This window comes from Heptranchias perlo, chromosome 1 (genome assembly GCF_035084215.1).
Source record: "Heptranchias perlo isolate sHepPer1 chromosome 1, sHepPer1.hap1, whole genome shotgun sequence".
Classification (NCBI taxonomy): domain Eukaryota; kingdom Metazoa; phylum Chordata; class Chondrichthyes; order Hexanchiformes; family Hexanchidae; genus Heptranchias; species Heptranchias perlo.
This window is the reverse complement of record NC_090325.1, coordinates 23214642-23229671: the sequence shown is the minus strand read 5'-3', so window position 1 is coordinate 23229671 and position 15030 is coordinate 23214642. Positions and strand designations below refer to the sequence as shown.

The 15030-nt window shown below is 45.5% G+C and overlaps 1 protein-coding gene across 2 annotated transcripts in view; it reads right to left on the bottom strand.

The window, feature by feature from the left end:
* immt (inner membrane protein, mitochondrial (mitofilin)) overlaps positions 1 to 15030 on the bottom strand; it is an 82804-nt gene that overhangs the window by 30357 nt on the left and 37417 nt on the right. The window contains exons 5-8 of one of the 2 annotated variants that reach the window (XM_067982329.1): positions 14604 to 14759; positions 10821 to 10946; positions 4351 to 4487; positions 3260 to 3363 (exon numbers count right to left, since the gene is read on the bottom strand). In XM_067982329.1, the coding sequence (XP_067838430.1) occupies positions 3260 to 3363; positions 4351 to 4487; positions 10821 to 10946; positions 14604 to 14759 (523 nt within the window). The remainder of the gene's footprint in view (positions 1 to 3259; positions 3364 to 4350; positions 4488 to 10820; positions 10947 to 14603; positions 14760 to 15030) is intronic. The other variant, XM_067982336.1, reaches the window with a different exon arrangement.

Below are 15030 nucleotides of genomic sequence, written 5' to 3'. Positions count from 1 at the left end.
CCTTAGAGGATGAGACCGGGAAATTAATGGTGGGAAACATGGAGATGGCAAAAATGCTGAACAAATATTTTGTTTCAGTCTTTACAGTAGAGGACACTAAGAATATCCCAACACTGGACAAACAGGGGACTCTACGGGGGGAGGAGCTAAATACGATTAAAATCACTCAGGAGATGGTACTCAGTAAAATAATGGGACTCAAGGCGGATAAATCCCCTGGACCTGATGGCTTCCATCCTAGGGTCTTGAGGGAAGTGGCAGTAGGGATTGTGGATGCTTTGGTGATAGTTTTCCAAAATTCCCTGGACTCAGGAGAGGTCCCGGCAGATTGGAAAACTGCTAATGTAACACCGTTATTTAAAAAGGGTAGTAGGCAGAAGGCTGGAAATTATAGGCCAGTTAGCTTAACATCTGTGGTGAGTAAAATTTTGGAGTCTATTATTAAGGAGACAGTAACGGAACATTTAGATAAGCATAATTTAATAGGACAAAGTCAGCATGGCTTTATGAAGGGGAAGTCATGTCTGACAAATTTGCTTGAGTTCTTTGAGGATATAACGTATAGGGTGGATAAAGGGGAACCAGTGGACATAGTGTATTTAGACTTCCAGAAGGCATTCGACAAGGTGTCACATAAAAGATTATTACTGAAGATAAAAAATCACGGGATTGGGGGTAATATTCTGGCATGGGTGGAGGATTGGTTGTCGAACAGGAAGCAGAGAGTTGGGATAAATGGTTCATTTTCGGACTGGCAACCAGTAACCAGTGGTGTTCCACAGGGGTCGGTGCTGGGTCCCCAACTCTTTACAATCTATATTAACGATTTGGAGGAGGGGACCGAGTGCAACATATCAAAATTTGCAGATGATACAAAGATGGGAGGGAAAGTAGAGAGTGAGGAGGACATAAAAAACCTACAAGGGGATATAGACAGGCTGGGTGAGTGGGCGGAGATTTGGCAGATGCAATATAATATTGGAAAATGTGAGGTTATGCACTTTGGCAGGAAAAATCAGAGAGCAAGTTATTTTCTTAATGGCGAGAGACTGGAAAGTACTGCAGTACAAAGGGATCTGGGGGTCCTAGTGCAAGAAAATCAAAAAGTTGGTTTGCAGGTGCAGCAGGTGATCAAGAAAGCCAACGGAATGTTGGCTTTTATTGCTAGGGAGATAGAATATAAAAACAGGGAGGTATTGCTGCAGTTATATAAGGTATTGGTGAGACCGCACCTGGAATACTGCATACAGTTTTGGTCTCCATACTTAAGAAAAGACATACTTGCTCTCGAGGCAGTACAAAGAAGGTTCACTCAGTTAATCCCGGGGATGAGGGGGCGGACATATGAGGAGAGGTTGAGTAGATTGGGACTCTACTCGTTGGAGTTCAGAAGAATGAGAGGCGATCTTATTGAAACATATAAGATTGTGAAGGGGCTTGATCGGGTGGATGCAGTAAGGATGTTCCCAAAGATGGGTGAAACTAGAACTAGGGGGCATAATCTTAGAATAAGGGGCTGCTCTTTCAAAACTGAGATGAGGAGAAACTTCTTCACTCAGAGGGTGGTAGGTCTGTGGAATTTGCTGCCCCAGGAAGCTGTGGAAGCTACATCATTAGATAAATTTAAAACAGAAATAGACAGTTTTCTAGAAGTAAAGGGAATTAGGGGTTATGGGGAGCGGGCAGGAAATTGGACATGAAGCTGAGTTCGGATCGGTCAATGCCCTGTGGGTGGCACAGAGGGCCCAGGGGCTGTGTGGCCGGGTCCTGCTCCTACTTCTTGTGTTCTTTAGATTTGTGGTTGGGATCAGATCAGCCATGATCTGATTGAATGGCGGAGCAGGCTCGAGGGGCCGATTGGCCTACTCCTGCTCCAATTTCTTATGTTCTTATGTTCTAACCGCTCCCTGGATAAAGAAGTTTCTCCTGAATTCCCTATTGGATTTATTAGTGACTATTTTATATTTATGACCTCTAGTTTTGGTCTCCCCCACAAGTGGAATCATTTTCTCTACGTCTACCCTATCAAACCCTTTCATTATCTTAAAGATCTCTATCAGGTCACCCCTCAGTCTTCTCTTTTGTAGAGAAATGAGTACAGCATGTTCAGCATTTCCTGATAAGTATATCCTCTCAGTTCTGATAGCATTCTTGTGAATTTTTTTTTGCACTTTCTCCAATGTCTCAACATCCTTTTCATAATATGGAAACCAGAACTGTGCATAATACTCCAAGTGTTCGTGTACTTACCCAATCCACTATCAACTTCCCTTTAACAACACGAACTTAATCATTTTTGCTTTATGTTACTGATTACTCCATTTAAGCAGATACATGATCCAAGAGTAACATATCAATATACGTATCTTCCATTCACTCCTTACTTGTGTCATTCTTGAGAATGTTTCAATGAGTGAATCAAGATTCTACCAATGTTGCTTTGAACCCACCACTGAGAGGAGCACAACAACTTGAGTCTACTCCTCCTCCAATTTTTCCTCACCTGGAGTGCAGGAAGCACCTGGCCTCAAGCTCAGTGATTTCCCATAGCAATTTCATGACCTGGAGAAAAAGCTTACCTGTACCGAGTCTCCTCAATGCACGAGTTAGCCAACATTGCCCTTTTCTTCTATTTTCACTGGTAGGTAAATCAGTAACCACAGGGCATGATTTTAAGATAATCATTAGAACAAAGGAAGAGGTTAGGAAATTTTTTTTAAAAAACTTAAGAGGACCATTAGGACATGGTGGAAAGAGAATCTGTATTAGGTTTTTTAAAAAGTGGATAAATATTAGAAAAAGAAAAATGTAAAAGGGTATAGGAAGGGGCCTAAGAGGATAGACTTACGGAGGGCCAGAATAGTCAAATTGCCTCCTTCTGTACTATAAAATTCTACGATCCTCTAATCCAATTGCTTCATGGAAGTGCTTGTCCTGGCACTTCTGCTCTTACCCATCTAAATTTATATCTGAAGAATTATCCATAATTATCAATAAGGATAAGCTAGATGATATAACTTTACAGAAAAATGGTTAACCCCAATCTGCTTCACTCAATATGCTAATATTGGTACACTTGCCTGCCCATTACTAAACCTTACACAACTACCCTTGAATAATGATTACCCAGCATAACGTCTCTTGATCTTTAGGACAAATCATAAACATGTTAACACTAAGACTTCATGATGTAGCTACTATTCCAATACAAAAGGAAACTAAACTTTAAAAACAAACAAAATAGAAAACTCAAACCTACCTGGCCTTCACCAGTGCTTCAGTAGCTCTGTCTACAACCTTGCTGCGGATGCTCAGAGCATTTTCCAAGGCTCGCCATTGTTCCGACTTTCGATCTGCAGTATTCTGACAAGAACAAATTTAATCATTAAAGAAGGGATCTTCTGCATAACGATATAGTAAATCTGAAAGGCACCCCGAGTAAATAGAAAAAAATTCTCCTAATTTTCTGGTCAACATTTATTCCTCAAAACACCAAATCCAGATTCACTGATTTTAAAAAAATTATTCATTCATGGGATGTGGGTGTCGCTGGCAAGGCCAGCATTTATTGCCCATCCCTAATTGCTGTTTGTGGAACCTGGCCGTGCACAAATTGGCTACCACATTTGACTACATAACAACACTGACTATACTTAAAAATAATTCATTGGCTGTGAAGTGCTTTGAGACATCCTGAGGACATGAAAGGCACTATATAAATTGTACGTTCGTTCTTTATATCCCTGATTTAGATCAAAACAGAAGCAACATTTGACACAGGATTTATGCTCCAGGCCGTTCATTACTTAGGGTGAAGTAAACAAACACATCACAATGGAGAGTTTCGTATTCAGTACCTGACAGTAACAGATCCATGCTGCTCAATGCTGCTGCCTGAATCAGGAAGTGCTACACCGACAATTCACTGGTACAACAGCTGCCACCAGTTTTGGATCTGACAGTCCAGTTTTTAAGTGGGCTGTCTGGAAATTTTGTGAAGTACAAACTTCATACCCAAAGCCTATTTTTCCACTTTATCTAGAGTTTTTAAATTAACTTTCATCATCAGGAAAGCAAATGTCAGAACTCAACTCATCATTCTACTCGCTGACCTACCCTGTCCGGCTTTGGACTTGGATAAAGGTGACAACCCTGATACACAAAGGAATAATAGGACACCACCACTGCAAGGGGTTCAGTGAAACAGTGACACATATGTTGCCATGCAGGAAAGAACAAGTACACATGAGCCAAGTTCCCGAGAGCTTTACAAAAGAGACTTAAAAAAAGAGAATTTCCTTACAATAACAACTCAGTTTAAAAATTCAGAGTCTTCTTTATAGATTTTACCTCAGAATCATCCATGGCTTCCTTTAACCTCTGGGCATGAGAGGTAATGGCTTCTATTGCTGAATCCTGAGCTTCAATTGCTTTGAGTGTAACTTGGGCACTTCTACCGAGAGCATCCTCCAAAGTTGATGTTAGCGCTGCAGAGGAATAATGTACTTCTTAAAAGCACAGCATTACAATCAAATTTAAATAAAAACTATTAAAAACTAAAAGTATATCCCAGGACACCATGTGCAGTCATTAATATTAGGGTTTTCAGTGAAGCAGAATGGGCTCACTGGTTTCTCTATAAAGGTTAGCGTCAAGTGATGATAGGTCACACATGAACCTTGGGGTAGAGTATTTGACTATGGCATCACAGCAGAGAGTCATCTTATCCTTATCCGCATTTTCTATCAGGAGATGCTGGAAAGCAGTCAGGAATGGGAATGCTGACATCCCCTTCCCATGGTGAGATTAGCTAACTCAGCACAGACCAAGGATTAATCATGGACGTCTCATGGCTGGTATGGCTCAGTAGATGGTGCATTTGTCTAAGTGAAAAATCAAAGGGGACATGATTTGTCTTTTTGTATCAAACCTGGCTCCTAGCTCCAAATGAACTGGAGGCAGAGGAATCGGATAAGTTTACCACTCAAGCAAAACAAGAATAAAATGGAGAAAATAAATAACAAGTATACTATTGTATGTAAAATAAATGCCAGAACAGAAAATGTTGAAGAAAAAGTGAACAGAAAAGAAAAAGATGGTAGACAGAAGTGTAGTTTGTAATAAGAATTTTAAGTGTATTGACGCTAAACCGAAGCCCCGTCTTCCCTCTCAGTTATACGTAAAAAATCCCAAGGCATTATTTTGACGTATAATGGGTGAACTTTCCTCAGGGTCCTGGCCAATACTTATCCCTCAGCCAACACAACTAAAAAATAGATTATCTGCTCAGCATCACATTGCTGTTCGGGGAACCTTGCTGTGTACAAATTGGCCGCTGCTTTTCCTACATTACAACAGTGATTACACTTCAAAAGTACTTCATTGGCTATAAAGCGCTTTGGGAAAGGCATGAAAGGTGCTATATAAATTTTTCTTTTTTATTCATTCATTGGATGTGGGCATCATTGGCAAGGCCAGCATTTATTGCCCATCCCGAATTGCCCTTGAGAAAGTGGTGGTGAGCCGCCTTCTTGAACCGCTGCAGTTTGTGTGGTGAAGGTTCTCCCACAGTGCTATTAGGTAGGGAGTTCCAGGATTTTGACCCAGCAACGATGAAGGAACAGCGATATATTTCCAAGTCAGGATGGTGTGTGACTTGGAGGGGAAAGTGCAGGTGGTGATGCTCCCATGCGCCCGCTGGCCTTGTCCTTCCAGGTGGTAGAGGTCGCGGTTTGAGAGGTGCTGTCGAAAAAGCCTTGGCAAGTTGCTGCAGTGCATCCTGTGGATGGTACACACTGCAGCCACTGTGCGCCGGTGGTGGAGGGAGTGAATGTTTAAGGTGGTGGATGGGGTGCCAATCATGCGGGCTGCTTTGTCCTGGATGGTGTCGAGCTTCTTGAGTGTTGTTGGAGCTGCACTCATCCAGGCAAGTGGAAAGTATTCCATCACACTCCTGACTTGTGCCTTGTAGATGGTGGAAAGGCTTTGCCGAATCAGCTGAGTCACTCGCTGCAGAATACCCAGCCTCTGACCTGCTTTTGTAGCCGCAGTATTTATGTGGCTGTTCCAGTTAAGTTTCTGGTCAATGGTGACCCCCAGGATGCTGTTGAATGTCATGGGGAAGTGGTTAGACGCTCTCTTGTTGGAGATGGTCATTGCCTGGCATTTGTCTGGTGCAAATGTTACTTGCCACTTATCAGCCCATGCCTGGATGTTCTCCAGGTCTTGCTGCATGCGGGCATGGACTGCTTCATTATCTGAGGGGTTGCGAATGGGACTGTACACTGTGCAATCATCAGCAAAAGTCCCCATTTCTGACCTTATGATGGAGGGAAGGTCATTGATGAAGCAGCTGAAGACGATTGGGCCTAGGACACTGCCCTGAGAAACTCCTGCAGAATGTCTTGGGGCTGAGATGATTGGCCTCCATCAACCACTACCATCTTCCTTTGAGCTAGGTATGACTCCAGCCACTGGAGAGTTTTCCCCCCCGATTCCCATTGACTTCAATTTTACGAGGGCTCCTTGATGCCACACTCAGTCAAATGCTGCCTTGGTGTCAAGGGCAGTCACTCTCACCTCACCGTGGAATTCAGCTCTTTTGTCCATGTTTGGACCAAGGCTGTAACGAGGTCTGGAGCCATGTGGTCCTGGCGGAACCCAAACTGAGCATCGGTGAGCAGGTTATTGGTGAGTCAGTGCCGCTTGATAACACTGTCGATGACACCTTCCATCACTTTGCTGATGGGGCGGTAATTGGCCGGATTGGATTTGTTCTGCTTTTTGTGGACAGGACATACCTGTTTTTCCACATTGTCGGGTAGATGCCAGTGTTGTAGCTGTACTGGAACAGTTTGGCTAGAGGCGCGGCTAGTTCTGGAGCACAAGTCTTCAGCACTACAGCCGGGATGTTATCGTGGCCCTTGGGCATGATTTTCGCACCTGCAATCGGGTGCGTTCCTGACAGGGGGGGCTCCGAAAATCGAAGATTCCCGGGGAGGGTCGGGAGCCCGGCTCCAACCCGCCCACTTCCAGGTTTCCCACAGACGCGCTGACATGCGCGCGCAGCCCCGCATGCAATTAAAGCCGGCGAGGTGCAACTTAAGCTATTTATCTTGGTATTTCAGGTCATTTACAGACCTGATTAACGAGATATTTTAGGAGGGGTGGGATTTTACATACAAATGGGACTGTTTCCCATACTGGGGGAAACACTCCCAGTTCAAATGGACGTGCTGCAGCCATCAGCCTGTGGCAGCTGCAAAGGTCCATTTGACAGGTGGGGGTGGGTGGGAGGAGACCCTCACTCATTGCAGGAGGCCACGCTGTCACTTTGGACAAAGTTTGGCCTCCACCACCCTCCTCCTAACAATAAAATTCACAAACTTGCACACTTACCCCGGTGTCCAGACACGTGTACCTACCTTGCGGACCCCCTCAGATGCACATCTTCCGGATGGGGGCCGCCGTAGCTGCAGTCATGACTTCCTCGGAGGGCGTACAGCATCACCAGCCTCGCCGGCCACGCTGTCCACCTCTGACACGTGGAACTCCACAACAGAGTGCTGTGACACATCCACCTGCACAGCAGGAGGGAGGGCAACCGCAGAGAGAGATGCACTACCCTCGCCACAGGATCCACAGACCGAGGCTCAGCTTCCTGGACCTCTCTGAACAGCAGTGCACAAGGAGGCTCACAGTCACTCGACACGTAGTCGTGGACATCTGCAGCCTCCTTCATGCCGAGCTGCTCCCGGCTGGCCTGAGCACCATCTTCTTACCTGTCGCTGTCAAAGTCACCACTGCCCTCAACAACTTCTCCTCCGCATCCTTCCAGGGTGCCACCGGGGACACGCCGACGTCTCTCAGTCGTCTGCACAAAAGAGCCCTGCAAATACACCGACACCCACTCTGCAGTGACACAATGGGTGGCATCAGTTGTGGGTCTTCATTGTGATCCTCAGGAAAGGGCATTATTGCACAAACCAGACAAGATTCGCAAAGACGTGGCAGTAGTGGTGCCAATATAATATGTGATGTGAGTTGATCAGAAATTCAATATAAGTAAAAACCATGACAAACCCTCAAACACCCTTGTGCATCCCCCTTAATGCTCACGACACGTTTGCCTTACGCTGCCTACTGCACATATGTGATGCATGCCCTGTGGCTGCAGCACAGGTAGTGGCAGGTTGAGTGAAGCTGACTGTGAAAGAGATGCATGAGAGGATGAGTATGAGATAGAGCCATGAGATTGTATGAGGATTGGGTTGAGTGGTCGTGGCGGGATGAGTACTGGCGAGGTGAGTAAGTGCAGGCAAGATGAGGATGAGCTTTGAGTGGGTGTGAGGGATGATGTGACATAGTGTTGGCAGTGCAGAAGGAGATGTGGGGTGGGGGCGGTGATGTGGCAGACAGAGTGTAGGGGAATGAGTAAGTGTACTCACTTTGGCTGACCTACTTAGGTCATTGCAGCGCCTCCTGCACTGTATGCAGGTGGGCGATATGTTGGTGTTGCAGGTGACCTCCTCTGCCACTTCGAGCCAGGCCTTCTTGGTGGCAGAGGCAGGCCGCTTCCTCCCGCCCGCCGGGGTGAAGGTCTCTGTCCTCCCCCTCCTCCTCACCCCATCCAGTAAGAGCTGGAGTGAGGCATCATTAAACCTGGGAGCAGCCTTCCCCCTGGGCTGCTCCATGCTGTAATTTTTCCTATTTGTTGCAGCAGTCAGTCAGTGGAGGACTGCCCCTTTAAATAGAGCTCCTCCAGCTGACAGACATTACTGCGCATGTGCAGTCCGCCCGCCGCGCAACTCAGCAGCGGGGAACCCGGAACAAGAGGTAAGTGGCTCCAATCAGCCTGCGATTGCGCGCGGGGCAGACGGATTTCACCGGATTGCCCCCCCACCCACCGCGAACCCGACGTCATGGTAATATCGGGCCCATAGTCTTTGCTGTATCCAGTGCGCTCAGCCGTTTCTTGATATCATGTGGAGTGAATCGAATTGGCTAAAGACTGGCTTCTGTGATGGTGGGGACATTGGGAGGACGACGAAATGGATCATCCACTCGGCACTTCTGGCTGAAGATGGCTGCAAACGCTTCAGCCTTTTCTTTTGCACTCACGTACTGGACTCCGCCATCACGGAGGATGGGGATTTTCACGGAGCCTCCTCCTCCCATTAGTTGGTTAATTATCCACCACCATTCATGACTGGATCATAGAATCATAGAAGTTACAACATGGAAACAGGCCCTTCGGCCCAACATGTCCATGTCGCCCAGTTTATACCACTAAGCTAGTCCCAATTGCCTGCACTTGGTCCATATCCCTCTATACCCATCTTACCCATGTAACTGTCCAAATGCTTTTTAAAAGACAAAATTGTACCCGCCTCTACTACTGCCTCTGGCAGCTCGTTCCAGACACTCACCACCCTTTGAGTGAAAAAATTGCCCCTCTGGACCCTTTTGTAACTCTCCCCTCTCACCTTAAATCTATGTCCCCTCGTTATAGACTCCCCTACCTTTGGGAAAAGATTTTGACTATCTACCTTATCTATGCCCCTCATTATTTTATAGACTTCTATAAGATCACCCCTTAACCTTCTACTCTCCAGGGAAAAAAGTCCCAGTCTATCCAACCTCTCCCTATAAGTTAAACCATCAAGTCCCGGTAGCATCCTAGTAAATCTTTTCTGCACTCTTTCTAGTTTAATAATATCCTGTCTATAATAGGGTGACCAGAACTGTACACAGTATTCCAAGTGTGGCCTTACTAATGTCTTGTACAACTTCAACAAGACATCCCAACTCCTGTATTCAATGTTCTGACCAATGAAAGCAAGCATGCTGCATGCCTTCTTCACCACCCTATCCACCTGTGACTCCACTTTCAAGGAGCTATGAACCTGTACTCCTAGATCTCTTTATTCTATAACTCTCCCCAACGCCCTACCATTAACGGAGTAGGTCCTGGCCCGATTCGATCTACCAAAATGCATCACCTCACATTTATCTAAATTAAACTCCATCTGCCATTCATCGGCCCACTGGCCCAATTTTTCAAGATCCCGTTGCAATCCTAGATAACCTTCTTCACTGTCCACAATGCCACCAATCTTGGTGTCATCCGCAAACTTACTAACCATGCCTCCTAAATTCTCATCCAAATCATTAATATAAATAACAAATAACAGCAGACCCAGCACCGATCCCTGAGGCACACCGCTGGACACAGGCATCCAGTTTGAAAAACAACCCTCTGCAACCACCCTCTGTCTTCTGTCGTCAAGCCAATTTTGTATCCAATTGGCTACCTCACCTTGGATCCCGTGAGATTTAACCTTATGTAACAACCTACCATGCAGTACCTTGTCAAAGGCTTTGCTGAAGTCCATGTAGACCACGTCTACTGCACAGCCCTCATCTGTCTTCTTGGTTACCCCTTCAAAAAACTCAATCAAATTCGTGAGACATGATTTTCCTCTCACAAAACCATGCTGACTGTTCCTAATCAGTCCTGCCTCTCCAAATGCCTGTAGATCCTGCCTCTCAGAATACCCTCTAACAACTTACCCACTACAGATGTCAGGCTCACCGGTCTGTAGTTCCCAGGCTTTTTCCTGCCGCCCTTCTTAAACAAAGGCACAACATTTGCTACCCTCTACAGGAGAGGATGGGCAAAAATTAAGAAAAAAGCCAACCTCATGCACCTAACAGAATAATGCAGGAGGAGACCTACCTCTCTCGCTGGGGGTTTGGTTCATGTTAGTCGCAAAATATATTTGTTGGAAGTGAAGAGATTTGAAATTGATTTTGCTTACCAACAACTTTGACGTGCTCCTCTTGATCTTGTTGAGCTAGGTGTTTGGCAACCTCCTTGGGTGGGCGTTCTGCTATTGCAATGTGTTGGCCTGGCAAGGCTTCATTTTCGCATTCACAGCTTTCACCTTTTAAGAACACAAGGACATCATTTTTATGACCAGGGAAAGGCCACTTTACACCACAAATGTGTCTTTTTTTTTAAAACTTCTCAACTCAACCTACTCAACATTTCCTTCAAATCCCTTCTTTCTCCAGAAACACATCTAGTTGCCTACTGAACCCATTTATACTGCACAATTCAACGGCGTCCCTAGTAACTTGTATCAACTACATTTACCGCCTTGTCAGCAACATCTTAAGAAAAACTCCAGCAGAGCTGTCCCTTCTAAAATCCACGCACTTTAACAAGTTATGCTTTACCAAGTGGTTTCCACCTTAAAGCCCTTAAAATTGATACAGAAATTTTCCCTACCAGTGACATTAAACTTACCCGTCTATAGTTTCCAGGAATACCGCTTGGTCCTTTTTTAAAATAATGTGGCTATATTGGTCAGTTCACAATCCTTAGAATTTTTTCCCCTCATGCAATGAACTTACACAGATGTCAGTTACAGCTTTACTAATTTGAGTTCTCATCTCCTTGAAGTGGGGAAGCCAGCTGTCACTCAGGCTCTTTGTTTATTTTAAAAGCATCTAACCATTTAACTTATTATAAGCACATCTCAATCATTAATTATTAGAATCATAGAATGGTTAAAGCACAGGAGGCCATTCGGCCCATCGAGCCCGTACTTTCATAACATCCAGCTAGTCCTTTGAGGGTTCCAGAAATCCGATTTCCTCATTTAGGCAAATTCAGATCAGTAAAGACAGATGTGAAGTAACTACTTAATAGCCCTTGTTTCTTTTCCTCCAAACTCCAGCTCTCAAAACAGACTTCACTGCTTATAGCGGACGGGTTGGGGTTAACACAATTCACCCACTATAAGCAGTGGACAGTAACTCCAATCTCCACTGCTGTGATCCCTGCAGGTCACTAAGGTACGAATTGATATTGGATGCAGCTTCCACTCAGTTGCTCTACTGACCTAGAGAAGTGCCAACAGAAAATGAAAGTCTGCCAGTTAAGAGAATACTGTGGGAGAGATGCATGGCAGCAGCGACACTTCCTGGAGTCGTTGTCAGGAATAAAAACCGAACATCGCACATCGGTAAATACCGTACAACAACAGCAACTTGCATTTATATAGCGCCTCTAACATAGTAAAATGACCCAAGGCGCTTCACAGGAGCGATTTTCAAACAAAATTTGACGCCGAGCCACTTAAGGAGATATTAGGACAGGTGACCAAAAGCTTGGTCAAAGAGGTAGGTTTTAAGGAGCGTCTTAAAGGAAGGGAGAGGTAGAGAGGCAGAGAGGTTTACAGAAGGAATTTCAGAGCTTTGGGACTAGGCTGATGAAAGCACGGCCGCCAATGGTGGAGCAACTAAAATCGGGGATGCGCAAGAGGCAAGAATTGGAGGAGCGCAGAGATCTCAGCGGGTTGTAGGGCTGGAGGAGGTTACAGAGATAGGGAGGGGCGAGGCCATGGAGGGATTTGGAAGGATGAGAATTTTAAAATCGAGGAGTTCCCGGACCGGGAGCCAATGTAGATCAGCGAACAGAGGGGTGATGGGAGAATGGGACTTGATGCGAGTTAGGATACGGGCAGCAGGGTTTTGGATAAGCTCAAGTTTATGGAGGGTGGAAGATGGGAGGCCAGCCAGGAGAGCATTGCACTAGTCGAGTCTAGAGGTAACAAAGGCACGGTTTCAGCAGAGATGTTACGGAAGTGGAAGTAGGCGGCCATGGTGATGGGGCAGGTATGTGGTCGGAAGCTCATCTCGGGGTCAAATAGGACACCAAGGTAACGAACAGTCTGGTTCAGCCTCAGACAGTGGCCAGGGAGAGGGATGGAGTCAGTGGCTAGAGAACGGAGGCATAGGGCATTAACAAGATGTGAAGAACTGCCCGAAATAGGCGGCACACTTAATATGTTATAAGCAGCACCTTTGTAATTGACTCTTATGATAATAGAAAATGGTTACTGCTTTATTGCTGATATACACAACTGCCTGTGATAAGCGTGGATGGCATAAATGGCAGGGAACGTATCTTTTAAGTGCAGCAATATTATCCCCCTTTTTTCTCACACACAAACAAATATACAACAACAACTTGGATTTATATAGCACCTTTACCATAGTAAAATGTTGCAAGGCACTGCACAGGAGTGTTATCAGTCAAAATTTTTTTAAATTTTTTTTATTCGTTCACGGGATGTGGGCGTCGCTGGCAAGGCTGGCATTTATTGCCCATCCCTAATTGCCCTCGAGAAGGTGGTGGTGAGCCGCCTTCTTGAACCGCTGCAGTCCGTGTGGTGACGGTTCTCCCACAGTGCTGTTAGGAAGGGAGTTCCAGTATTTTGACCCAGCGACAATGAAGGAACGGCGATATATTTCCAAGTCGGGATGGTGTGTGACTTGGAGCGGAACGTGCAGGTGGTGTTGTTCCCATGCGCCTGCTGCCCTTGTCCTTCTAGGTGGTAGAGGTCGCGGGTTTGGGAGGTGCTGTCGAAGAAGCCTTGGCGAGTTGCTGCAGTGCATCCTGTGGATGGTGCACACTGCAGCCACAGTGCGCCGGTGGTGAAGGGAGTGAATGTTTAGGGTGGTGGATGGGGTGCCAATCAAGCGGGCTGCTTTATCTTGGATGGTGTCGAGCTTCTTGAGTGTTGTTGGAGCTGCACTCATCTAGGCAAGTGGAGAGTATTCCATCACACTCCTGACTTGTGCCTTGTAGATGGTGGAAAGGCTTTGGGGAGTCAGGAGGTGAGTCACTCGCCGCAGAATACCCAGCCTCTGACCTGCTCTCGTAGCCACAGTATTTATATGGCTGGTCCAGTTAAGTTTCTGGTCAATGGTGACCCCCAGGATGTGACACTGAGCCACTTAAGAAGATATTAGGACAGGTGATCAAAAGGTTCATCAAAGAGGTACGTCTTAAGAAGCGAGAGGTAGGGAGGTTTAGAGAGGGTATTCAAGAGCTTAGAGCCTAGGAAGCTGAAGGCACGCTGTCAATGGTGGAGCAATGGAAATTGGGGATGTGCAAGATACACACACACACAGGGATACATATACAAACACACATACAATACACACACAAGCAAGTGGGATCTTCTGTGGAATTACCCTCAGCAAGTCAGAGAATATCCCATGCAATATACAATACATTATTGGCCATTGGTTTACAGTGATTGAATAAGAAATTTCAAGAGGGTGTTGGGGTGTGGTAGAGCTCAAATATAAAGCTAATCATCTTTACCCCTTCCCTTGTAGCAGGGAGTAATTCCATTTTCCCTGCTTTTCCATTTCACGCGAGCTCTCTCACCAGGTTTACAGCTGGCACGATACTGGTGATCTTTCTCTCCATTTAGGACTAGGTCTACTACTGGCAGGATACAAGCATTCTCTTTCTCTCTCACTCTTTCTCTGTGTAGTACTGCAGCCAGTAGTCTCTATCTCTCAGACTCCAGCTGACAGCTTGTCATCTACTTTATGTGACTGGTATTGATTTTTACTAGCGTTTCCTCCAACAATTATACACATGAAAATGTAACGGCGAAGGTCATCAACAATAAGCAACCTAGTGATGAAGTAGTGCTCTCTAATTGACTAAAAAAATCATCTCTGGCGTGTCAGGGATAACTTCGTCATTTGTCCATAAACACTTCCGCTTTACTTACCACTTGGAACATGTTTTTGTTCTATTTCATGCTCACACGTGGTTCCTGGGCTGTGCTCATGGGCAAGGGCACTGGGTTCAACTTGGACCACAGGAGCAGGGACTGAAGGAGCATCACCAACAGCAGAAATAATTGCAGCTGCATCTTTAGAAGAATCTGAAAATAGGGTGGGGTTTGAGGAGGGCAAGAGGATTATACAGCTTCAAAATTATGCTTTCATGAAAAGCACCCAAGAGACATGCAGTCAGGCACTCATCTCACACTTCTACGCTAACTGATCTAAGGCTCGGCATCAATTCCCAAGTACTATACCTTTTAAGATTATCTTTAAAACATTCCTTGAATAAAACAAATAGTTGTTCAAGGTGACCCAAATATTTTCACAATGCACTCTTCCAGGTGGGGTTCCACCCAATTTTCTTTCCTT